We start from the raw sequence: 25,785 nt of genomic DNA, 5'->3' as shown, positions 1-25,785 counted from the left end.
CGAGTAGCTGGGACTACAGGCACCCGCCACCTTGCCCGGCTAGTTTTTTGTATTTTTTAGTAGAGGCGGGGTTTCACTGTGTTAGCCAGGATGGTCTCGATCTCCTGACCTTGTGATCCGCCCGTCTCGGCCTCCCAAAGTGCTGGGATTACAGGCTTGAGCCACCGCGCCCGGCCAACCACTACTCTTTTTACTGTCTTCATGGTTTTGCCTTTTTCAGAATGTCATATAGCTGTAATGATACAGTATGCTGCCTTTTCAAATTAGCTTCTTTCATTTCATAATACAAATCTGAGTTTCCTCTGTCTTTTTACAGTTTGATTTCTTTTTAGTGCGGAATAATATTTCACTGTCTGGATGCATCACCATTTATCCATTTACCTACTGCAGGACATCCAAATTTGGTTCCTTCCAAATTTTGGTAATTATGGATTAAGCTGCTATAAATACACGTGAGCAGGTTTTCGTGTGAACAAACATTTTCAAATCTGTTGAGGAAATGCCAAGAAATATGATTGCTGGATCATATGATAAGGGTATGTTAAGTAAGAAGCTACCAAACTGTCTTCCAAAGTAGCTGTACCGTTTGGCATTTCCATCAGCAATGAATGAGAGTTCCAGTTGCTCTACATCCTTACCAGTACTTGTTGCTGTCAGTGTTGTGGGTTTTGGCCATTCTAATAGGTGTATAGAGGTATTTCATTGTTGTTGTAATTTGCAATTCCCTAATAATATAAAATGCTAAGCATCTTTTTATATGACTACTTGCCATCATACATCTTCTTTGGGGAGTCTCTACTCAGGTCTTCCCATTTTTAATTGGAAATTGTCTGTTTTCCTATTATCTTTTAAAAGTTTCTTGTCTATTTTGGATACGATGCCTTTACCAGATAATGTTTTGCAAATGTTTTTCCCCATTCTGTGGCTTATCTTCTTATTCTCTTGACATTGTCTTTCACCGAACTGAGGTTTTAATTTTGGGAGTATATATTTAGGGTAACTTGAATCTATGCTCCTGGATCGCAATCCTGAAGCTTGGCCCAAATAAATTATCTACTTATATATTTTTAAAAATACATTTTAATTTTAATGAAGCCTAGCTTATGAATTCTTTCTTTCATAGATCATGTCTTTAGCATCTTGTCTGAAAAGTCATTGCTATACCTAAGGTCACCTAGATTTCTTTTATCATAATCTTCTAGGATTTTTATGGTTTTGCATTTTTAATTCAGGTCTATGCTTTATTGTGAATTGATTTTTTCTTTTTGAGACGGAGTCTTGCTCTGTCACCCAGGCTGGGGTGCAGTGGCATAATCTCAGCTCACTGCAACCTCTGCCTCCTGGGTTCAAGCAATTCTGCTGCCTCAGCCTCCTGAGTAGCTGGGATTACAGGTGCATGCCTCCAAGCCCGGCTAATTTTTGTATTTTTAGTAGAGATGGGCTTTCACCGTGTTAGCCAGGCTGGTCTCGAACTCCTGACCTCATGATCCATCCACCTTTTTGTGAAGAATATAAGACTGTGTCTAGACTCACTTTTTTGTAAGTGGATTTCAGGTTGTTCCAGCACCATTTTTTGAAAAGAGGCCATTGCTCCATTTTATTGTGTTTACTCCTTTATCAAAGATCTGCTCACTGTATTTATATAGGCCTATTTCTGGACTCTCTGTTATATGCCATTGATCTATTTGTCTATTTTTTTAGCAACACAGCAGTGTCTTGATTCCTGTAACATTGTAGTAAGTCTTGAAGTCAGGTGGTGTCAGCTCTCCAATATTTTTCAGTGTCAGTCTTTAATATTGAGTTGGTTACTATGGATTTCTTCCACTCCATGTAAACTTTAAAATTCGTTTGTTGATACCCATTAAATAACTTGCTGGGACTTTGATTTGGATTGAATTGAATCTATACATCAAATTGGAAATAACTGACATCTTGAGGATATACAGTCTTCCTATCCTTGAACATGGAATACCTCTCCATTTATTTAGTTTTTTGATATCCTTTGTCAGAGTTTGGTAGTTTTCCTAATATACATCTTGGGCATTTTGTTAGATTGATAACTGGGTGTTTCATTTTTGGAAGTGCAAATGTAAATGGTAATGGGTTTTTAACTTTAAATTTCACCTGTTCACTGACAATGTAGAGAAAGGCAGTTGACTGTTGAATATTAACCATGTACTCCACAATCTTGCTATACTTGACTATCAGTTTTAGGAGCTTTTTTGTTGAATCTTTTAGATTTTCTTTATAGTTATCATGTCATCTGTGAACAAAGGCAGTCTTATTTCTTTGTTTTTAATCTGCATGTCTTTTATTTCCATTTCTTATCTTATTGCATTAGCCAGAACTTCCAGTATGATATTGAGAAGCAGCGGTAAGAGGGCTCATCCTTGCCTTTCTTCTGATTTTACTGGGAAAACTTCTGGTTTCTCACCATTAGGTATATGTTAGCTATAGGTTTTTGTAAATGTTCTTTATCAAGTTGAGGAAATTACCTTCATTCCTAGTTTACTGAGAGTTTTTATCATGACTGAATGTTGGATTTTGTCAAATTCTTTTCCTACACCTATTGATATGATCATGTAATTTTTTTTCTTTAGTTGTTGATGTGATAGATTATGTTAACTGATTTCCAAATGTTGAATCAGCCTTGCATACCTGGAATAAATCCCCCTTGATTGTAGTTATAATTCCTTTTGTACGTTGTTGGTTTTGATTTGCTGATGCTTTGCTCAGCATTTTTGCGTCTATATTTTTGAGAAGCATTGCTCTGTGGTTGATCTGTTGGTGTTCTTTGTTTGTAATGTCTTTGCCTGGTTTTGTTCTTAGCATAATGCTAGTCTCACAAAATGAGTTAGGAAATATTCCTTCTACTTCTGCTTTCTGAAAGAGATTTTAGAGAATTGGTAAAATTTTTTCCTAAAGTGTTTCATTCATTGGTGAGCCCATCTGGGCCTGGTGATTTCTGTTTGGGGAGGTTATTGATTATTAATTCAAATTCTTTAATAGATAAAGGCCTATTCAGATTGTCTATTCCTTCTTGTGTGGGTTTTAGCTGACTGTGTTTTTCAGGGAATTGGTCCATTTCATCTATGTTATCAAATTTGGGGACATAGATTTGCTCCTGATATTTCTTTATGATCCTTGAATGTTCACAGAATCTGTAGTGACATCGTCTTTTTGATTTCCAGTATCAATACTTTGTATCTTCTCTCCTTTTTTTTTTTTTTTTTTTTTTTTTTTTTGTTAGCTTAGCTAGAGGCTCATCTATTTTATTAATCTTTTCAATGAACCAGATTTGGCTTTGTTGAATTTCTATATTGATTACCTGATTTTGATTTCATTGATTTCTGCTCTTTCATTATTTTCTTCTGCTTACTTTTGGATTTAGTTTGCTCTTCTTTTTCCAGTTTCCTAAGAAGGAAGCTTTGAATATTGAGTTTAGATCTTTATTGCTTTCTGATATATATAATTTCTGATTCTTTTCTGAAATCCAATGCTCTGAATTTCCCTTTGAGCACCACTTTCACTCTTGTCTCACAAATTTTAATAAATTTTATTTTTATTTTCATTCATTCAAAACTGTTTTATTTTCTCTTGAGATTTCTTTCTTAACTCATGTGTTATTTAGAGGTATGTTATTTAATCTCCAGTTCTTTTGGTATTTTCCAGCTATCTTTCTGTTATTGATTTCTAGTTTAATCCATATGACCTAAGAATAGAAATTGTATGACTTCTATTATTTTAAATTTGTTAAGGTCAGTCTTATAGCCCAGAATGTGGTCTATCTTGGTAATGTTCCACATGAGCTGGGGAAGAATTTGCAATCTGCTCTTATTGGATAAAGTAGTCTATAGATGTCAATTATGTCCAATTGATTGATGTCCTGCTGAATTCAACTATGTCTACAGATTTTCTGCCTGCTAGATCTGTTCATTTATTTATCTTCCAATTTTTTTTAGGTTCAAGGGATACAGGTGCAAGTATGTTACATGGGTAAGGTGCATATTGTGGGGATTTGGTATACAGATAATTTTGTCACCTTGGCAATCAACGTAATACCCAATAGGTAGTTTTACAATCCTCACCCTTCACCTTAAGTAAGCCCTAATATCTATTATACCCTTCTTTGTGTCAGTATTTATTTCCCACTTATGAGTGAGAACATGTGGTATTTGGTTTTCTGTTCCTGTTGTAATTCACTTAGGATAATGGCCACTAGCTTCATCCATGTTGCCACAAAAGATGCAGTCTTTCTTTTTTATGGCTGTATAGTATTTCATGGTGTATTTGTACCATATTTTCTTTATCCACTCCACCATTGTCAGACATTTAGGTTGATTCTATGTCTTTGATACTGTGTATAGTGCTGTGATGAACATATGGGTGCATGTGTCTTTATGGTAGAATGATTTATATTCTATTGGATATATAGCTGGTAATGGGATTGCTGGGTTGAATGGTAGTTTTATTTTAACTTCTTTAAGAAATCTCTAGACTATTTTCCACAGTGGCTGAACGAATTTACATTTTCACCAGCAGTATATTAGCATTCTCTTTCTCTGCAACCTCACCAGTATCTGCTGTTTTTTAACTTTTTAATAATTGCCATTCTAATGGGTATGAGATGGTGTATCATTGTGGTTTTGATTTGCATTTCCCTAATGATTAGTGATATAGAGCATTTTTTCATATGCTTGTTGGCCATGTGTACGTCATCTTTTGAGATATGTCTGTTCCTGTCCTTTGCTCATTTTTTAATGGGGCTATTTGTTTCTTGCTTGTTAATTTATTTAAGTTTCTTATAGATTTTAGATATTAGACCTTTCTTAGATTGATAGTTTGCAAATACTTTTCCCATCCTATAGGCTCTCTGTTCACTCAGTTGAGAGTTTATTTTGCTGTGCAGAAGATCTTTAGTTTAATGAGGTCCCACTTGTCAACTTTTGAATTTTTTCGCAATTGCTTTCGGAGTCTCTGTCATGAAATCTTTGCCAAGACTGATATGCAGGATGGTATTTGCTAGGTGTTCTTCTAGAATTTTTGTAGTGTTAGGTTTTACATTTAAGTCTTTAATCTATCTCAAGTTGATTTTTGTATATGGTGAAAGAAAGGGGTCCAGTTTCAATCTTCTGCACATGGTTAGCCAGTCATCCCAGCACCATTTATTGAATAGAGTCCTTTCCTGCTTGTTATTGTCTGCTTTGTCAAAGATCAGATCATTGTAAGTGTACAGCTTTATTTCTGTGTTTTCTAACCTGTTCCATTGGTTGGATAATTACATCTTGTTGAATCAAACCTTTTATCATTATGTAATGCCCTTTTTTTTTTTTTTTTTGTCATTTTTGATCATTGTTGGCTTAAAGTCTGTTTTGTCTAAGATAAGAATAACAGCCCCTGCTCTTTTCTGATCTCTGTTTCTTAATAGATATTTCTCCATCCCTTTACTTTGAGTCTGTGGGTGTTCTTGCATGTGAGATGGGTCTCTTCGAAGAAAGCATACATTTAGGTCTTGCTTCTTTATCCAGCTTACCACTCGGTGCCTTTTAAGTGGGACATTTAGCCTGTTTATGTTCAAGGTTAATATTGATGTGTATGGATTTGATCCTGTCATCGTGTTGTTAGCTGGTTGTTATGTAGACATCATTGTGTATTTGATTTATAGAGTCAGTAGTCTATGTACTTGAGTGTGTTTGTGTGGTGTCTGGTAATGGTCTTTCATTTCTGCTTAGCCCTTCCTTAAGGACCTCTTGTAAGTCAGGTCTGGTAGTTACAAATTCCATTAGCATTTGCTTGTCTGTAAAGGATTTTATTTCTCCTTCACTTATGAAGCTTAGTTTTGCTGGATATGAAATTCTTGGTTGAAATTTCTTTTCTTTAAGGATCTTTATTAGGCCCCCAACATCTTCTGGCTTGTAGTGTTTCTGCTGAAAAATCTACTGTTAGTCTGATGAGTTTCCCTTCGTAGGTGACCTGCCCCTTCTCTCTAGCTGCCTTTAATATATTTTCTTTTGCATTGACCTTGAAGAATCTGATGACTATGTGTCTTGGGGATGGTTGTCTTATATAGTGTCTTGCAAGGGTTTTCTTCTCTGAATTTTCTGAATTTGAATGTCAACCCCTGTAGTAAGGTTGAAGAAATTTTCATGCACAGTATCCTCAAATATGCTTTCCAATTTGCTTGCTTCTTCTCCCTGTCTTTCAGGAATGCCAATGAGTCATAGATTTTATCTCTTTACATAATCCCATTTTTCTCAGAGATTTTGTTTATTTTTTTTAGTTCTTTTTTCTTTATTTTTGTCTGACTGAGTTAATTCGAAGAACCACTCTTCAAGCTCTGATATTCTTTCCTCATCTTGGTCTATTCTGCTGTTAATACTTCCAAATGTGTTACAAAATTTATACAGTGAGTTTTTCAGTTCTATCAGCTCACTTTGATTCTTTCTTAAAATGGGTATTTTATCTTTCATTCTCTTGAATCATTTTACTGGATTCTTTAGATTTCTTGGAATGGGTTTTAACTTCCTCTTGAATCTCGATGATCTTTGTTGCTATCCAGATTCTCAATTCTAGGTCTTTCATTTCAGCCATTTCATTCTGGTTAACAGCCATTACTGGGGAGCTAGTATGGCAGTTTGGACGTAAGGAGACACTCCTGATTTTAGAGTTGCCAGGGTTCTTGTTCTGGTTCATTTGCATCCCTGTGGGCTGATGTTTCTTTAACTGTGGTGTAATTTGAGCCTGGTCAGTTAGCTTCATTTCTGGATGTTTCCAGAGGGCCAAGGCTTTGTGCAGGGTCCTTTTTTGTGGCTGAATTCTAGTCCTTGGTTTCACAGAGGTCTATATTAGCATAGTATTTTTGGTGTTGAAATCTGGGCTCTAATCCAGTATATGGTGCTTAAGAGTAATGACCAGTAGACAGGCTCTTAGCCACTTGGTTCCTCTGTATTTCCTTGTGTTTGCATCCATGCCCCTTCTCAGTGCTGAGCATGTAGGCTCCTCTCCTACATGGGTGCTTGTCACAGATCTCAGCTTGGCCCTCTGGGGCTGTGCATCACGGCCCTGGGGCAAGCTCAGGCTTTTTGTTCCTTCCCCAGCTGGGGGGCAGCAGGGATGGGGACCTTGACAGTGGCAATGACGGAGGCCCTTTCACTTGTCTCTTGGGGCTCCACCCAAGAGAAGCATAGAACTGCTGTCAATTAGAATGATCAGCCCAGTGTGGAGTGGTTAAATTGCAAGCCCAAGCTGCCTGGTAAAGAGCAGGGATGTCAGAGGGTTCATGGGGAAGACAGTCTGGCCTCTCCTTCCTAGGGCAGCTGGGTTATGCTGGAGGAGCGAGTAAAGCACTCAGTCATTTTGTTCTTCCACAGACTGGTGGTAGGGGACCAGGTAGCACTAGTAAGGGAAGGTTCTGCTGCTGCAGCAGTGGCAGAGGGGCTGTCAGTTACCGCTGGGAACTCCACGATGGACAGACACAAAGCCACTTCCAATGGGAATGTTCACTGGGGTGGGGTGGCCGTACTGCAAGCCCAATCTGGGGGCCCTGCCTGGTAAAGGAGCAAAGTGATCAGGGTCTTTATTCTCCTTCCAGCCCAAGGGCAGCAAGGGTAGTTCCTCTGTAGCAGCAATGGCTGAGAGTCTGGGTTGTCTCTGGGATTTCCTCCCCAGAGAAATGCAGAGCCACCACCAACTGAAGTACTCAGGTTGGGGCAGGGAGGCTATGCTGTAGACCCAGGTCAGGAGGTGCTGCTCAGTGAGGAGTAGCAGAGACAGGGACCCGTGTGGAAAACAGTCTGACCACTTTTCCATGAGGCAACTGTGGTTTACTGGAGGCCTACAAGTCTTAGTCTCTTTGCTCTAACTGCAGCCTGAGGGCAGTAGGGGTGGGGGCTGCAGCAGTGTCAAAAAGGACAGGCCTATTGGTTACCTCTGGGATCAGCATCCCAGAGAAATGCAGAGTGGCTACTGGCCCTAGTGCCCAGGTGGAGGTGGGGTGGCTGTGTCTGGGTCCCAGGTCAGTTGGCTTTGCCCAGCAAGGTGTTGATGGAAGTGAGGCCTGTAGTCTGTCTGCTCCTCAGCACTGTGGTTGCAAGAGAGCCTGGCTTCCCTTCTTGGTGCAGCTAAGACAGCTGGTGCCATGGTGTTCAGGAATCTAAAGCCCTTGAGGTTCCTCATGGGCCTGAACAGAGGCTCTGCCCAGACTCCATGTAGCTCTCCATGTCAGTCTGGAGGACCTGAGGGGAGGCCAGGGGGATCTCCTGTGCCCAGGATTGCAAAGGTCCATGGAAGAAGTGTGGGTCCCCAGGCACTCTTGCTCACTTAATGTTCCCCTTGGTGGGGACCCTGCCTTGGCTCCACTTCATCCCTAGTGGGCAGCTATCCTTTCTCACTCTTCTCCACTCTAAATGGCTCTCATTACTTACTTGATGATTCTAAACATATTCTCCTGGATGATCTAGTTGAGGAGCTAGTCTTTACTTGCCACTCTATGTCTTCTCTGTCAGAGAACCACAAACTAGCTACTTCTAGTGAGCCATCTTGACCCAAAATCCCTCTGTTCATTTCTGATGGACGAATGCTAAAGTCTTCAAATCTAGTTGTGAATAAATCTATTTTTCCTTGTAGTTCTATCCATTTTTGTCTCACATATTTTAATACTGTCTTGTTACATACATACACATTAAGGATTTTATGTTTTCCTGGAGTATTAAATCGTTTTTTCATTATGTAATACACCATCTATCCTTCATAACTATCCTTGCTCTGAACTCTGCTCAGTCCAAAATTTAAGATCGCTACAACCACTTATATACCTTTCTCCAACCCTTTACTTACAATCTATATTTTCTTTTTATTTAAAGCATGTTTCTTATAGATGGCATGGAGTTGGGTCTCGTTTCTTGATGCACTCTTATAATCTCTGTCTTTTAATTGGTATATTTAGATAATTGTTATAGTGACTGCTTAGTTGAATCAATATCTACCATATTTGTTACTGTTTATTATTCATTACCTTTGTTGTCTGTTGCTGTCTTTGTCTTTCCCACTTTTTTTTGCCTTTTGGTTTCTAATGAAGCATTTTACATGGTTCTGTTTTCTCTTATTTTTAGCATATAAATCATGCTTCTTTTAAAATTTATTTTAGTGGTTGTGCTAGAGTTGCACTATACATTTACAACTAATCCAAGTCTATTTTCAAATAATATGCTACTTCACAAGCAGTGCAAGTACCTTGTATAAAATATCTCTAATTCTTCCCTCCTGTCTCTTGGATCACATATTCATTCATTTCACTTATACATGAGCATACATAATTGAATCCAATATTGTAATTATTAACAACTGTAATCTGTTAGATCAACTAAGAATAAGAAAAATAAAGGTTTTTATTTACTTTCCCTTATTCGTTCTCAAGTGCTATTCTTTTTTATGTAGATCTAAGTTTTTGACCAGTATCATTTCCCTTCTCTCTGAAGAATTTTTAACATTTCTCATAAGGCATAGCTACTGGTAACAAACAAATTCCCTCTATTTTTGTTTTCTGAGAGAGTCTTTATTTCTCCTTCACTTTTGAAATATAATTTAGTAGGGTGCAGGATTTTTAGGTGGGTGGTTTTTTCCCTTAACACTTTAAATATTTAGTTTAGTTTAAATATTTTAGTTCACTTGAATATTTAGTTAAATATTTAAGTTCTTGCTTGCACAGTTTCCGAGAAGTCAGATGCTTCTCATCTTTGCTTCTTTAAAGGTGAGATATATTTTTCATCTGGTTTCTTTCAAGGTTTTCTGAAGTTTAAAGATGATATGCATAGATATAGGGTTTTTTTAAAGCATATCTCCTGCTTGATGTTCTTTGAGCTTCCTATATTTATAATTCGGCATTTGACATTAATTTGGAGAAATTCTCAGTATTGTTTCAAATATTCCTTCTGGTGTTTTTGCCTCTTTCTCCTCTTTCTAATATGTTATGCCTTTTGCAGTTGTCCCAAAGTTCTTGGATATTCTGTTCAGAGTTTTCTTTTTTCAGTCCTTTTTTTCTCTTTGGCTTTCTGTTTTTCAAGTTTGTTTTGTAAAATCCTCAAGATCAAAGATTCTCTCTTTAACCATGTCTAATCTACTAATTAGCTCGTCAAAGACATTCTTCATTTTTGTTACAGTGTTTTTAATCTCTAGCATTTATTTTTTATTTTTCTAATAATTTCCATTTTTCTGCTTACATTTTCCTTCTGTTTTGAATACTGTCTCGTTTTTTATTAAATTCCTTAACATACTAATCATAGTATTTTAAAACGCCTGGTCCAATCATTTCAACATTTCTATTACGTCTGATTTTGATTCTGATGGTTGTTCAGTTTCTTTAAACTGTTTTTTGCCTTTTAACATGTCCTGTAGTTTGAAAGGTAGACATGTTGTACTGAGTGAACAGAATTGTGCTAAATAGGCCATTAGTAATGTGGTACTACGGAATACATATGGGAAGGGGAAGGCTCTATAGTCCTTTGGTAGATCTCAGTCTTTTAGTAAGCCTGTGCCTTGGACTATGAACTTCATTAGTGTTTCTCATTATCTCTTCCCCCAAGTAAGACAGGATGGCTAGAAATGGCTAAAATTTGGTATTTTCCTTCCACAGGTAGATTAGGCTTTGATAAAACCCCAACAAGTTAGGCTCTGGTTAACCAGTTTCTCCTGAGGGAAGATCTTGTTAAGAGCAGAATGCTCTGGTATATTTCAAAATGATTATTTTCCCTCTCCCCCTACCAGAAGTATAAGAAGATTTTTCTCCAGTTTTCACTGTGAGAACCCGTGGAGCTCCTGGAGGTAAAACTCACAAAATCTAGGGGCCTTCTATGATTGGGTCTTCTGGAATTTTAAACTCAGAGTTGTCCAGGCTGAGCTTTCAGCAATTCATTCTTTACAGTCAGATTTTCTTAACCTTCCACTGACTGGTTCTAGCAGAGGTTTCTGCTACTTGGCTTTTGCTCTGGTAAGTTGTGATTGTCTAAGTCTACCTGCTGTCTCTCTAATGTCTGAGACAGTGTGTACCTTTCTCTGATGCATCTAAAAAGACTTGTTGATTTTTCAGTTGATCAGCTTTACTTGTTAGGATAGAGTGGCAATTGCTCATTTGTAAGCCAAATGGTGACTTGCACCATCAGTTCCATTTTGTTCTTAAATGCTTGCCTTCTGCAAGGACAAACTAAGCCATTTACAAATGGGCTGGAGTTAGAGACTCCCACAGAATGTGTGTTCCTCCAGAAATTAAGCATATTTAGAATGCCCTCAGGAGAAGTTTTTGAGTTTTCTTCTTTATCACATTTCTTAGAAACAAACATGGTTCTGCTTATCAAATGCAAATGTGCCTCCATGTGCACAATGACTTTTAGGACCCCTCTTGGAAACAGATGTCATACGTCAGTTAAGTGAACTTTATGAATGGAGAAGCAAATCACTTCTAAACGTTCATAATGCCAGAAGTTATGCATTCCTGAGAGAGAAAAATACTTAAAGTACAACCTTACCTTCATGGGAGACGTCTCTAAATGTCATCAGTAAATGAATATTGTTTCTATATTTGAATTGCAAATTTTATCAATGAAAGCTCTTTGACATCTTTATCTTGGAAGCGTTGGAGGCTGATCTTTCTTCTTCAGTGTGTATATTTATGAATCATGAATAAAGGTAAATGTTGAAATATTTGATAATGGGTCTTTAGTGATGCCAACAGGAAACCAGTTTCAGATTACAATGGAAATGGAGAGTGAAGCCTTTGCTTGTCATGAGAGTCTGAAACTCAGATGTACAAGAAAGAGGGACAAAATACAAGTTCCAGAGGATGTGTTATAGATCATCCTTCTTTGTGACACGTTCTCCCAAGTTTACAGTTATCACATAGGACCAGATGCTGGTATTTTGTCTACTTTCTTTCCTGATGGTTCTCCTAATTTTCTTCATGAGTATTTATTTTAAAGCTTCGACTTGACTAGGAATGCAGTTTTAGGGATTGACTCAAGTTTAAAACATTTTCTTTCTTTCTTTTTTTTTTTTTTTTTTGAGATGGAGTCTTGCTCTGTCACCTAGGCTGGAGTGAAGTGGTGTGATCTTGGCTCACTGCAACCTCCACCTCCCGGGTTCAAGCAATCCTCCAGCCTCAGCCTCCCAAATAGCTGGGATTATAGGCACCTGCCGCCACGCCTGGCTAATTTTTGTGTTTTTCATAGAGATGGGATTTCACCATACTGGTCAGGCTGGTCTCAAACTACTGACCTCAGGTAATCCACCCGCCTCAGCCTCTCAAAGTGCTGGGATTACACGTGTGAGCCACCGCGCCCCACCAAAACATTTTCTTAATGTCACTTTCTAAAATGTTCAGAAATGCTACTTAGCAGTTAGCCATCATAAGTAGTTTTCAATTAGGTAACAGAACTTGTGGGGACCATTCTCTGTGGATAAGTCATAGTTTGTGGACTCTGCTTCATTTTAAGGCATTTCTTACCTGTGCCTTGATTCACAATTGAAAAAAGAACTCAACAATAGCAGACCAAAGGGATGCACTTTAGCTAAAGATTTTTTATTTCCAGAAAATTACAACTACTTGACTAACAACTCTTTGTATCTACTGATCTGGGTTGGACAACTTGTGAAACATAGTGGTAAGAAAGGAAGTTACTTCTCTACTTTAAGGTTTCCAAGTTTCTGGCAGAAATCTGAAGAAAATTTATCTTAGCACTACCTCTGCGCAAGACACTTTGCTAAAATGTCCTCCTTTTTCTCTGTACCTTTACGTCATTGTTAATATGCTCTATTCATCATTTTCCCTCCTCTACTCTTAGAGTATAAATCAAGATCAGTAAAATTGCCCAATAACAGGACTTAACTGCCCTGGAGGAAGACGGGATTTTTCTTTTGTTTTTGCAATTCAGGAGGGAAATGGTGGCATTCAAACTCTTGCCAGAAATTTTAAATTTCTAACAAAGAAATAAAATAAATACTCTTGAAAATTGATTCATATGAACCTTTATTTTCCTTCAAAATTTACTGGCTAAAATGATGGAAAAATATATACATGTATGGAGATTAAGAGAAGGTGGAAAGCTGTAATTAGATGTGGTTTGAGTTTTGGCATTTCATATTTGTAGCTCTTGGAAAGACTTTCTGTAGGACTCTCTGGTATTTGGTATCTAGGAGATATTATGGTTCATATGTTCATCCATAATCATACTAAAAAGAGCCAAGTATTGTCACAAAAGCAGGTTTAGCTGGGTTTCCCACCAAATTGATTTATGTGTGAACATGGAAAGTTCACATAGGCCACCGAAATTGAAATTGAAACTTTTATATCAGGATGAGAATCCCATTAAACTTTTTTTGAAATGTTGATTTGCACTGTTTGTCCATATCTATGAGCTTGCAAACTTAGTTGCAAACTTAGTCTTTTCTTTTCTTTCTTTCTTTTTTTTTTTTTTGAGACGGAGTCTCGCTCTGTCGCCCAGGCTGGAGTGCAGTGGCGCCTCCCAGGTTCACGCCATTCTCCTGCCTCAGCTTCCTGAGTTGCTGGAACCACAGGCGCCCACCACTACACCCGGTCAATTTTTTTGTATTTTTTTAGTAGAGACGGAGTTTCACTGTGTTAGTCAGGATAGTCTCCATCTCCTGACCTCGTGATCCGCCCGCCTCAGCCTCCCAAAGTGCTAGGATTACAGGCATGAGCCACTGCGCCCAGCCAAGTCTTTTCAAACACATATTGTCTGCCTTGAAAACATAGAACCAGTACTGTGATATCTTTTACAACAAAGGCAGCATAATAGCATAATAGAAAAAAAATATATATATATGTGTATATATATATATATTTTGAAACGGAGTCTCACTCTTGTCACCTAGCCTGGAGTGCAGTGGCACAGTCTTGGCTCACTGCAACCTCTGCCCCCCAGGTTTAAATGATTCTCCTGCCTCAGCCTTTCAAGTAGCTGGGATGACTGGCACCTGCCACCATGCCTGGCTAATTTTTGTGTTTATTATTTAATAGAGTATGAGTTTTACCATGTTGGCCAGGCTGGTCTCGAACTCTTGACCTCAAATGATCTGCCAGCCTAGGCCACCCAAAATGCTGGGATTACAGGTATGAGCCACTGTGCCCGGCCTAAAAATTATTATAGATTGTACATTTTTCCAAAATTTTTTGGACCATTTAATTTTCATCCTCTTGAATTACCTGTTTAGTATCTTTTGCCTAATTTTCTGTTGGTGTGTTTGCTGTTATTGTTTATTGATTTATTAAGTGTTAATTATTGATTATTGATAACTAATTCATTATTGATTGCATCATGTATTTTATCAAATTTTCATTAAGTGCAGTGACACTTTTATGCCTAATGGGACGTTTCTGCCATTGACATTTTCCATTTTTTTCTAATTAGACCAATTTGCCCTTGGTCATAATAGACAAGGATGAATTTCAGATAGAAAGGGTGAATTTCAGATAGAGAGTTGTTCTTTGCAGTTATTTGTATGTTCACTACAGTTACGGGGAGACCTGGTTTCTTGTCCTCCTTCTGACATCACAACAATGTGACTGTGGGTGAGCTGTTATCCTCTCTGAGCTAATGTTTCTTCAAAACTGAGAGGAGTGAATAGTTTTATCACTTGCAGGATTATGAGAAGTAAAAGGGGGAAAAATATATAAGAAAGGATGTGATAAATAGATGTAAATGAAAGGCAAATAAGTATCACATAAGACTTTGTAGCCAGAACAACCTGAAAGACCTGGCAGGAAAGAAGTGCTGCTAGAAGGCACAGCTAGGCCAGGTGCGGTGGCTCACACCTGTAATCCCAGCACTTTGGGAGGCCGAGGTGGGTGGATTGCGAGGTCAGGAGATGGACACCATCCTGGCCAACATGATGAAACCCCATCTCTACTAAAATACAAAAAATTAGCCAGGCATAGTGGTGCGTGCCTGTAGTCCCAGCTACTTGGGAGGCTGAGGCAGGGGAATTGCTTGAACCCGGCAGGTGGAGATTGCAGTGAGCCAAGATCGCACCACCGCACTCCAGCCTGGTGACAGAGTGAGACTACCATCTCAGAAAAAAAAAAAAGAAGAAGGCACAGCTAACTGTATGGCAAGTTATAGGGTCCATTATTTTGATTTAAAAAAAAATACAGGAGCCTGTTGCAACTCCTGAAGACATTGGATTCCATGTAAATGTTGCCTCTGGAGTTGTGAAAATATTCATGATGTTTTCTGGTGGATAATGCTGTCATCTATATACAAGAATAAAGAATTCTTGATTTTCTCACTGGGAGTAGGGTCACTGATTCTCATAAAAGATACATTCAATTTGATAGGTATTAAACCCTCCAAGCAAGCAGCAGGTTTATAAGCTTAGGCTAGTGAGAAAAATAATAGATTGAACAATTGTTTTAAAAATTTGGGACAATTTTGTAATCCCAGCACTTTGGGAGGCCAAGGTGGGCAGATCACCTGAGGTCAGGAGTCAAGACCAGCTTGGCTAACATTGTGAAACCCAGTCTCCACTAAAAACACAAAAATTAGCCAGGTGTGGTGGCATGTGCCTGTAATCCCAGCTACTTGGGAGGCTGAGGCAGGAGAATTGCTTGAACCTGGGAGGTGGGGAGGTTGCAGTGAGCTGAGATCATGCCACTGCACTCCAGCCTGGGCGAGAAGAGTGAAGCTCTGTCTCAAAAATAAATAAATAAAATAAATAAATAATAAATAAATAAATAAAAATAATTGGGACATTTTTTGAATTTAGTCAAAACAGAAACAGCTTGAAATTCTGCTATAATATCCAAGATATTAATTCTAGCTCTGTGCTTTTGTACCTAAAACATTTTGGTGATTAAATCGACCCTAATCTAGGGTCTACTTCTCCCCAGCCAAAGACCCTTCCTGGAAGTGTGAGGCAAAGATGGAAATTCAAAACTGAGCTTTTCTAAAATGTAGGTTCATGAAGATACTGATGATTTGAAAATTCATCTCAAATTGTATCTCTTGAACCAGAACCATTTTTACTACCATGCTTCTATCTTGCCTGAAATATTTTTCTCTGTAATAATCCACCCGAAATAAGCATGATGGTTCAATAGATGACCTATACTTTATAAGTCATTGCCAACAAAACCTTTCCAGAAACCGCTTCTACTGTGTACTTTATCAAAGACTCACAACAGCCAGGTGGCAGTGGGGACAGAGATGGGATATGCTGTTAATTCAGCCATGTTTCATCAAAGATAATTAACAATCTTGTTTGAAAAATGAGGAGAAGGAGGAGGAGAGGGAACTACCCAAGGTCTTATTCCATATTTGGAAATTAGATTAATCAAAGTTTGAGCCTGTAAATGACCACAGAGGGTATAACTGCATCTCCTCACAGATGCAGTTTGAGATGCAGCTTACTGGGATAAAGGAAGGTGGTGGCCTATGTTGTCTGGCTTTGGAGAAAACTATTAAAAAATACTTAAAACTGTTAAGAAGCAAAGGTATTGGGGCTGAGTGCAGTGGCTTGTGCCTGTAATTCCAACACTTTGGAAGGCTGAGGCGGGAAGATCAGTTGAGCCCCAGTGTTTGAGATCAGCCTGGGCAACATAGCAAGAGATCGTCTCTACTGAAAATTTTTAAATTAGCTGGGTAGGGTAGTGTGCACCTACAGTTTTAGCTACTCAGGAGGCTGAAGTGGGAGGATTGCTTGATCCCAAGAGTTCAAGGCTACAGTGAGCTATGATCACATCACTGCACTCTAGCCTGGGCAACCGTGAGACCCTGAATCAAAAAAAAAAAAAGAAAGAAAAAAAAAAGTATTGGAAAATTCCAATGCATGTACCTTGTTAATCCCTCAAGAGTACCATCAAATGCAAGCTCTTTGAGAACAAATATTATTTCTTCCCTACACATATAAGCCTTAATATAACCTAGAATTCTGCCATGTCCACTGCGGATATTGAATTAATATCAAGGCATTTAGAAACCAAAACACTGTGAATGTTGAGCTAATATCAAGGCATTTACTAAATGAAAGATACTCATTCACTACATAGGAAGAAATGGGGAAAGTTCATCATAAATCCATTGTTAACTGTATGAGCAACTTGTAACAATTACATCTAGTTCAAACATTAAATAAATGGAATTTAAAGCATATATGTAATATATAAAACATAAAATCAAATGTTTCAGCTGCTTCTTGCCAAGGCATTTTACTACAAAATTGAAAATATAGACTATGTTTTATCCACATTCCATAGATTTTCCAAAATGTCATTTTGAATTTATAATTGATGAATTAGATAAGATTTTTCTAATGTATAGGATGTTTAAACATGGCATAAAGACATGAAAAGGGCATATAATTTGTTTAAAATGGTCCACCCAGGAGAGCAGTTCTGGAACCTACTTTGTCATTGAGTCCATTGCTGCATGCTGGGATGTGAGATGGCGGGTCATAGTAAACCACACTCATGCCATTGAAGTAACTACCTAAGATGAAGAAATATCTCAAACAGAGCATTCAGGATGCTCCTTTCCATGTACTTAAAAATGTGTCAACCTGGCCGGGCATGGTGGCTCATGCCTGTAATCCCAGCACTTTGGGAGGCCAAGGCAGGTGGATCACCTGAGGTCAGGAGTTCAAGACCAGCTTGGCCAACATGACAAAACCCTGTCTCTACTAAAAATACAAAGTTAGCCAAGCATGGTGGTGGATGCCTATAGTCCCAGCTACTCGGGAGGCTGAGGCAGGAGAATCGCCAGAACCCGGGAGGCAGAGGTTGCAGTGAGCCGAGATCGTGCCACTGTACTAGGAGACAAGAGTGAAACTCCATCTCAAAAAAAAAAAAAAAAAAGGGTCAAACCATTTTCTATTGCCATAAACCTAAAGTCCGTGGTCATTCATTTGAACCAGAAAATCATCTGAGTCGTTCTCTACTGGAAGTGATTTTTATCCCCCAGGGAACATTTGACCATGTCTGGAGGCATTTTTGGTTTTCATGATTGGGGGCAGAGGTACAGCTGACATCTAGTAGGAGCCAGAGATACTGCTACACATCCTCTAATGGACAGGAGAGGGGTCTCACAAAAAAGGATTATCTGGTCCAAAATGGCAAGATTGAGTTAAATCTCCAGTCCTTGTTGACCCGAGCCTGTGCCCCAATAGAAACGACTGTGTAATGAAAGAGGTATGCTTGCTCTGACCTCAGGGTGAGGGCTTTGAAATAATTTGAGACAAATACACCTTGGGGCACTTCACATACATGCTTGAGTGAACCTTTCCCTCTTAATGGTGTTAGGGCATTTCACAAACATGAAATAGTTGTCATGTGTTTCTCTGAGAATAAAATATAGCCACAGGACAGCCTGGTCAACACAGTGAAACTCTGTCTTTACCAAAACACACAAAAAATCAGCCGAGTGTGGCGGCACATGCCTGTAGTCCTAGCTACTCAGGAGGCTGAGGTAGGAGAATCGCTTGAACCCGGGAGGCAGACGTTGCGGTGAGCCAAGATCCTGCCACTGCACTCCAGCCTGGGTGACAGAGTGAAACTCTGTCTCAAAAAAATAAATTATATATATATAGATATATATACACATAAACACACATCATATATATGTGTATATATGTATATATGTGTGTATATATATGTGTGTGTGTATGTTTATATATATATAGCCACAGGGGATAATGTCCTCACTGTTCTAAAGATCAGGAAGACCTTAGTCATCCCTCTCTCTCCTTTTCTTCCTCCCTTCCTTCCTCCCTTCCCCCCATATATATGTATATATGCTTGGTCATATATACATATATGCCTTACGTCAACCCGTGCATATAGTAGTTTTATAAACCTAAAAGAACAGTCCAAAATAATACCTTTCATGCATTATCTACTTCACATTTAAACATTTTCTGAAAAGTAAGAGTTGGGCTTGTTTTTGGTTGGCAACTATGTCATTTTAAGACTTCTGCCAAAGGCCAGGTGCAGTGGTTCATGCCTATAATCCCCAGCACTTTGGGAGGCTGCAACAGGCAGGCTGCTTGAGCCCAGGAGCTCGAGACCAGTCTGGGTAACATAGGGAAACCCCATCTCTACAAAAAATGCAAACATTAGCTGGTCGCGGTGGCTCGCACCTGGAAGGCTGAGGTGAGAGGATCGCTTGAGCCCAGGAGGTAGCAGTGAAATGTGATCACAGGCATTGCACTCCAGCCTGGGTGACAGAACAAAGACCCTGCCTCAAAAGAAAAGAAAAAAAAAAAAAAAAAAAAGACTGCCAATTCTGGGATCCTCATAAGCACAATCAGATGGCTTAATTTTAGCTTACATTTCCAAGTCATGGTAGAGTAGGTATTCAGCATTTTGTAACTGTTTTGGGAATTTTAAAGGTTATTAAGTTCTGAATAACAGTCGCTCATGTTTTCCCACCAAGCTTTTCCCAGCAGTTGAATATATCTGGATCTTATTCTGGTTTTTTATTCTTTTTTTAGCTTCCTGAAATGACTCATGTTCAAACACAACGACCCTGGATGATGTTTCTCCTGCAAAATTTTGGATTGATCCTAGGTTGGCTTTCTCTCCTACTCTTGGCTATATATGAGCAAAATATTAAAATATAAGTTGGGATCATCAACGTCTTTCAAAAATGCATTTATATAGTCTTTGTTTCTTTCATTGCACTCTATAGTGATTTTTAAATTAAGAATTTTTTATCTTAGGCAAAGTGTGTATCTTTCAATTCATTAACTTATTAATTTTATAATGCAGTTTTATTTTTGGAAACATATAAGTATCAGACTGTCCTTAATTGAAATTTTGTCTTTGGTTTCCAACACCGTGATGAAACTCTTGCTTTTTAAAAAGTAGTTGGTAAATTCTGCATGAATTCTAGTAAATTTTTAAAAAATAGACTGTTTCCCTAAGAAAGAATGTTTGTTTGTAGCATTTAAAGGGGACAGATGCCTGTTGGGATAAAATCAACTGCTACTTCTTTGATGTTAATTTTTTTTCCCTGTGCAATTATAAACTGTAAGCAAGTTAAGTGACAAGCAAATGTAATAAAGACTAGTTTTAATATGGTGGTTTTTATTACCTTCTGTTACTGGATGTCAGATTCTGAGTCATCTCTTAAAAACCCAATATATAGTTCACCCACTGACTCTAGAGCGCTCATGAACAAGCCATCTTGGGAGGCCTAAAGGATAACATGTCAGCATTCTTCCATGTAAGTCGTCAAATGAAATCTGTTCCAGGCAAGGGGAGGTGGAAACATAAGATGAAGTTCAAAATTTTTAAAATAACAAAACTGGAGTCAGGCAGTAGATGAATGCCTAAACTCTCACAGATTTAACAGAGGATATTTATGGGAATAATCTCACTAACAAGTGAGATATATTTTATCTTCTTTCTGAGGAAACAGAATCCTGAACAGGATTTCAGTAGGTAAGTTCATGAAAACATGCAATTTACTGATAACCTAACGAAAGTATTAAAACGGAAAACAACACTGGCTTTAGTCATTTTTCTTAGAAAATGGATGCCTTATATTTTTCTTATTTTTTAAATGATATGTCTTGACAAGGGAAAAAAGTCCATTTTACTGCCGAAATGACTCATGGTGCTTAGTCAAAAACATCTCTCCTATCTCTTACTCCCCAGTAGGTTTTTTTGTTTGTTTGTTTTTGCTTTTTGTTTGTTGTTGTTGTTGTTTTGCTATGCCCTATGCAAACACAATATTTTTTTTTTCAACTACCTTTCTTTGATTTCAAAACGAGGTGGATTTCTTCTCCAGTTGTCTTTAGAGCTTAATTTAAGCAAGGGCCATGCATCATCATTGGATAGTGCAATCGTTCTAAAACTTTGGCACAAACAAGAATTAACCAGAATACTTACGTATGAAAAGCACAAATTGGCCAAGCATGGCGGTTCATGCCTGTAATCCCAATGCTTTTGGAGGCCGAGGCAGGAGGATCATTTGAGACCACCAGGAGTTTGAAACCAGCCTGGACAACATAGCAAGACCTCATCTCTACCAAAAAAAAAAAAGTTAGCCAAGTGTGGTGGTGCATGCCTGTAGTCCTAGCTGCCAGGGAGCTGAGGTGGGAGGATCATTTGAGCCCAGGAGTTCAAGGCTGCAGTGAGCTATGGTGGTACCTTTGTACTCTAGCCTCGGCAACAGAGCAAGATCCTATCTCAAGCACTAAACAAAAACACAGATTTGCTGGGCTCCATCCATCAATTCTGATTTTGTAGGTCTGGAGTGAGGCCTGTGACCTTGATTTTGAACCACTTCCACGTGACGCTGCTTCTGCTGGATGGGGTACCACTCAGTACCACTGGTGTGATAGACGTTGGGCCGACTTGGCTTCAAGAAAGTTTAGGCACACACCTCTGTTGCCCAAGAGTCAAGTCATGTGCTTTGGAGTAAGTAGGCTAATACGTCTACAAACCATGTGCTAGATGCGAGTTCCTGGGCTAAAACTCTCTTTTCTTTGTCTGCTTGCCATGGGACATCAGATCAATCCCAGGAATTACTGGATTAGGACTCCATGCAGCAGTTTCTCTCATATTCATATTTTCCCTAAAAGGTAAGCAGATTTGACACACAGAGCTTTGCCCTTTTTTTTTTAGAGGATAAACTGCAACTGAACAAAAATCTCTTTGTACAGGTCAGCATGGTGTGGAGGTCAAAATACTTGGCACTGTCTGTGTTTGGGTTTCTATGACTGGGTTCTGATTTTGACAGTAAGCTTTAATTTATGCCATTTTAATTAGAAAAGTTCTGATGGACGACTTTGTTCCAAGTTCAAGTTGGGAGTCATTTAGAGCTGGCTAAATTAAAATTTTTGGTATGAGCTGCTCACCTTCAAGTTAGAGTAAGTTAAATTTAACCCTCTGCTGAGGTTGGAAATAGGATGCAGAGAAGGTTAAAGGAAGTGAGCTGTCAGAAGGATTCAGAAGGACATCCTCAGGGGGTGTTTGCAGGCCTGTCACCAAAGAGCCTTTATTGTAAGCAGAAACCTGTGGTCATCTGCAGGAGTCATTTGAAGAGCAGTGTGCTGCCTTGGACCCTGAGGATAGCTTTCTAGATCACCATCTCTCCCCTCCTCTGCCTTTTCACTGGTTTTGTGTTCTTCTAAGTAGTTCAGGTTCCAGATAACAAACCCTAGCCTGAGATGGACCTCCAGCCACAAGCAGTCTTAGAATTGCTAGAAAATCACTATTCCTCAAAACTGAGTGGCAAGAATAAAAGGATGATGGGAACTATTTGCTTTCTAAATATGCACAGGGTCTAAATTTGACTCTCCATAGCGTCACTGCTTTAAGCTATCTAAGTTATGTGTTACTCACTGATCGGTGGGGTGAATGGTGTTTTCCTTGAAACCAGATTTCTCAATAGCATTCGGGTATTTATGTTTCCCAAGCTTAAACTTAGCATTCCACTGTATTTCCACTTGGTGATTGACTTGCCGTTGTTGTTTTCTTCACTGAACTAGAAATGCTTCTGGAGAAAAATCAAAGTGCATATCACACAGAAATCTTATGTGAACATCTATCACCCATAGACAAGGTCATCTTTAGGGACGGGGAATTGGCCCGTGTTTCTGTAGTGCTGAGAGCAGAGCCTGGGAAGCTGGTTCCGCTGCTTCATGCTGGACAGGACAGAAGTCTTAGATAAATGTGTCCATCAATTGTGGTCACTACAAATCCCGCCCCCGCTTCCCAGAACCAGATTTGGAGGTGAGACTGTGCCTCTTATTATGAGACACAGCTCCCTGGGTTCTGCACTTTGACAATTTCCTTTCCCCACCTAAACTGGAAAGGAAGGGCTGGGTCATGAGGCTACTAACCACTTGGGTAGATGGCACTAATCAGTTGGGTTCTAGGCAGTCATTAAGAATTCAGGCTCTAAACTACAATTTTGGTTCAAATCCCAGCTATACTGCCTAACAGCCTTGTAACTTCTTAGAACAAAAATTTCTTGTTATGTAAAATAGGGCTAAAAAGAGACGCTCCCTCACAGAATTGTGGTAAGATCAATATGGGATACTGCTCATAAAGCACTTAGCACTGTGCCTGGAAAATACTAGTGGCTCAATAAATGTTAATTTGTTATCACTAACATCATCATCACCACCACCATCCGTCTTCCCTTCTGTCATCACAGTTTCACAGTTTACTTTTCACTGCAGTACCTTTGGTCAATGAGACTTTTTTTTTTCTTGGTGGAAAATGGAGATCAAGCCTTTTTATATAACTGCAATCTTCAATAAGGTCTCCAAACCAGCTCCCACCAGCCCTTTGAAGTTGTCCTGAATGTTTTTTCATATTGATTCACTTCCAGAGCTGGAGACATGGGGGTCCCCTCTGGTGTGCCCCGTTCTGCCCATCCTTCCGGGCTTACAGGCAGCGTGAGACCCTCTCTTCTTCTTTATCGCTCATGACAAGTGAAAATTCATTATATTCCACTGCAGTTACACTTCTCAGGTTGAATAACGGAGACTCACAGAGAAGAAACTGTCTGAGGTCATTGTTATTGTCACAGTTTGATTTCAACTCAGGGAAGACAAAAAGCAGTTCAACTAATTTCTCCTATTACCAATGCACCTGCTGAGGAAATCAAACCACCTCTGAAAAGAGTCCAACACTATCAAGGTAAGCAGGGCATCTGCTCACTGGAGGCCTGGTCTTGTTTAAACAGCACTCCAGTGGGAGAGCAGACATTTTGGAGACTATCCGGGATTTCTTTTTTACTGACTAGATGGGTCTCACGGTCTCAGCATTTCCGTTAAATTTCAGGGTATGCAGAATGATCATAGACAGCCCACAATATCACATAGTGCTAGCCCTGGAACCAGCTTCAGAGATTTAATCCGACTCTTTGATTTATAATGGTGATGTAATAGCAAGTATTTTTACAGCACTTATTATATACCAGATACTGCTAATAGTGCTGTAAGAGAGTCGTTTAATTCTAAGAACCCTGTGATTATAGGTGTAATATGCTTTTCAATTCCATTTTACAGTCGAAGAAATTGAGGCCCAGAGAGGTTAATTAACTTGTTCAAGTTTACAGAGCTGAAGTAAGCTCCAGAGTCTGTGACATTAATCTCTACCTCCCACTCCCTCTGCAGAGAGAAACTGAGGTTCAACGTGTCTGAATTATTACCCAAGCTCTTATCTCTGGAAAGGAGTTTACCTAAGACTAAATTCTAGATCTCTGAATTCTAGTCCAGCAATCTTAACAATCTTTACCATCTTCCCTGGTCCTGCTCAATCAAGCCTTCTCACCTATAAGGTCTTAGTCATCTGAGGTCACTTTTACTATTCCAGTTCACGTTAATATCCCCCTATCGGGACCTGCAACCTATGCAGTAAGTTTTTGCGTTGCCTTCTGGGTTTTCTAATTATTGATTTTTGGGATGGTAAAGAAAGTGATCAGAGGAGTTAGCTCCGGATCTAGCAGCAACTGTCTGTGAGTTTTCAGGCTTCCACTTCCTCCCCTGAAAAATGGGAGATTGGACTAGATGATCCTTTAAGATCTCAATGAATACAGGCCATTCAATCTTGTGCTAAGGACTCTCTCCCCAGTGGAAGGCGTGGTTTGTATCTTCCACCGCACATCAAACAGCACACAGCTTACGGCAGATTCTATTGTTCTTGTAGAAGCCATTAGTACAGTAGGTTGAAATAGTATTTCCCCAAAATTCACGTCCAGCTGGAACCTCAGAATGTAGCCTTATTTGGAAATAATGCCTCTGCAGATATAATTAGTTAAGGAGGATGAGATTGTATTGGTTTTAGGTGGACCCTAAATCCAATATGACTGGTGTCCTTGTAAGAAGAGGAGAGGACATGCACACAGGGAAGATGGCCAAGGGAAGACAGAGGCAGAGGATTGGATGATGCAGCTATAAGCCAAGGAATGCCAGAGATTGCCAGTAACCACCAGAAGCTAGAAAGAGGCAAGGAAGGATCCTTCCCTAGCACTTGCAGAGGAAGCCTGGCCCTGGTGACACCTGGATTTTGGATGTTAAGCCTCAAGAATTGTGACAGTACATTTCTGCATTTGAAGCTACCAGTTTGTGGTTACTGGTTGTACAGCAGCTGTAGGAAACTAATGAACTTTTTTTCTTTTCTTTTCTTTTTCTTTTCTTTTGAGACAGAGTCTCGCTCTGTCTCCCAGGCTGGCGTGTAGTGGCATGATCTCGGCTCACTTCAACCTCCACCTCCCGGGTTCAAACAATTCTCCTGCCTCAGCCTCCCAAGTAGCTGGGACTACAGGTGTCCACCACCACACCTGGCTAAGTTTTGTACTTTTAGTAGAGACAGGGTTTCACCATGTTGGCCAGGCTGGTCTCGAACTCCTGACCTCAGGTAATACACTAGCCTTGGCTTCCCGAAGTGCTGGGATTACAGAAATGAGCCCCCATGCCAGGCTGGGAAACTAATGAACTTTCTAAAGGAAGAATATTCCCAAACATTTAAGCCCTTGGGATTCTCCTCGGCATAAATATTTGAAGAATTATATTTATAAAACCTAGGTTAAGGACTGCAAACTAGAAGGTGTTTCTAAGGGTCACTCTCTCTTTAGGTTCATTTTCTTCAACAAACTCAACAGACTGGACCCAACATAGAGAACATGGCTATTACCTTTGTAGATGACCCAAACCAAGAAGACACGTAACTATGTCTACAACAGAATGACGCTTCCAAAAAAGTGACAAGCTGAAAGCAACTTAAATGATGGATGATAGGGTTACGTAAACCTCACACAGAATGCC

General features: G+C 39.2%; 1 protein-coding gene across 4 annotated transcripts in view; it reads left to right on the top strand.

Moving 5' to 3' along the window:
• Positions 1 to 20,079, top strand: part of LOC105488233 (solute carrier family 39 member 12) — an 80,940-nt gene extending 60,861 nt beyond the window's left edge. For all 4 annotated transcript variants that reach the window (XM_011752107.2, XM_011752106.2, XM_024794878.2 and 1 more), the window contains one exon: positions 19,492 to 20,079. In XM_011752107.2, coding sequence (XP_011750409.2) covers positions 19,492 to 19,620 — 129 coding nt within the window. In that variant the 3' untranslated portion in view covers positions 19,621 to 20,079. The remainder of the gene's footprint in view (positions 1 to 19,491) is intronic.
• Positions 20,080 to 25,785: the final 5,706 nt, after the last annotated feature.

Source organism: Macaca nemestrina, chromosome 9 (genome assembly GCF_043159975.1).
Source record: "Macaca nemestrina isolate mMacNem1 chromosome 9, mMacNem.hap1, whole genome shotgun sequence".
NCBI classification, from domain to species: Eukaryota; Metazoa; Chordata; class Mammalia; order Primates; family Cercopithecidae; genus Macaca; species Macaca nemestrina.
This window is presented reverse-complemented; position numbering and strand designations above follow the sequence as displayed.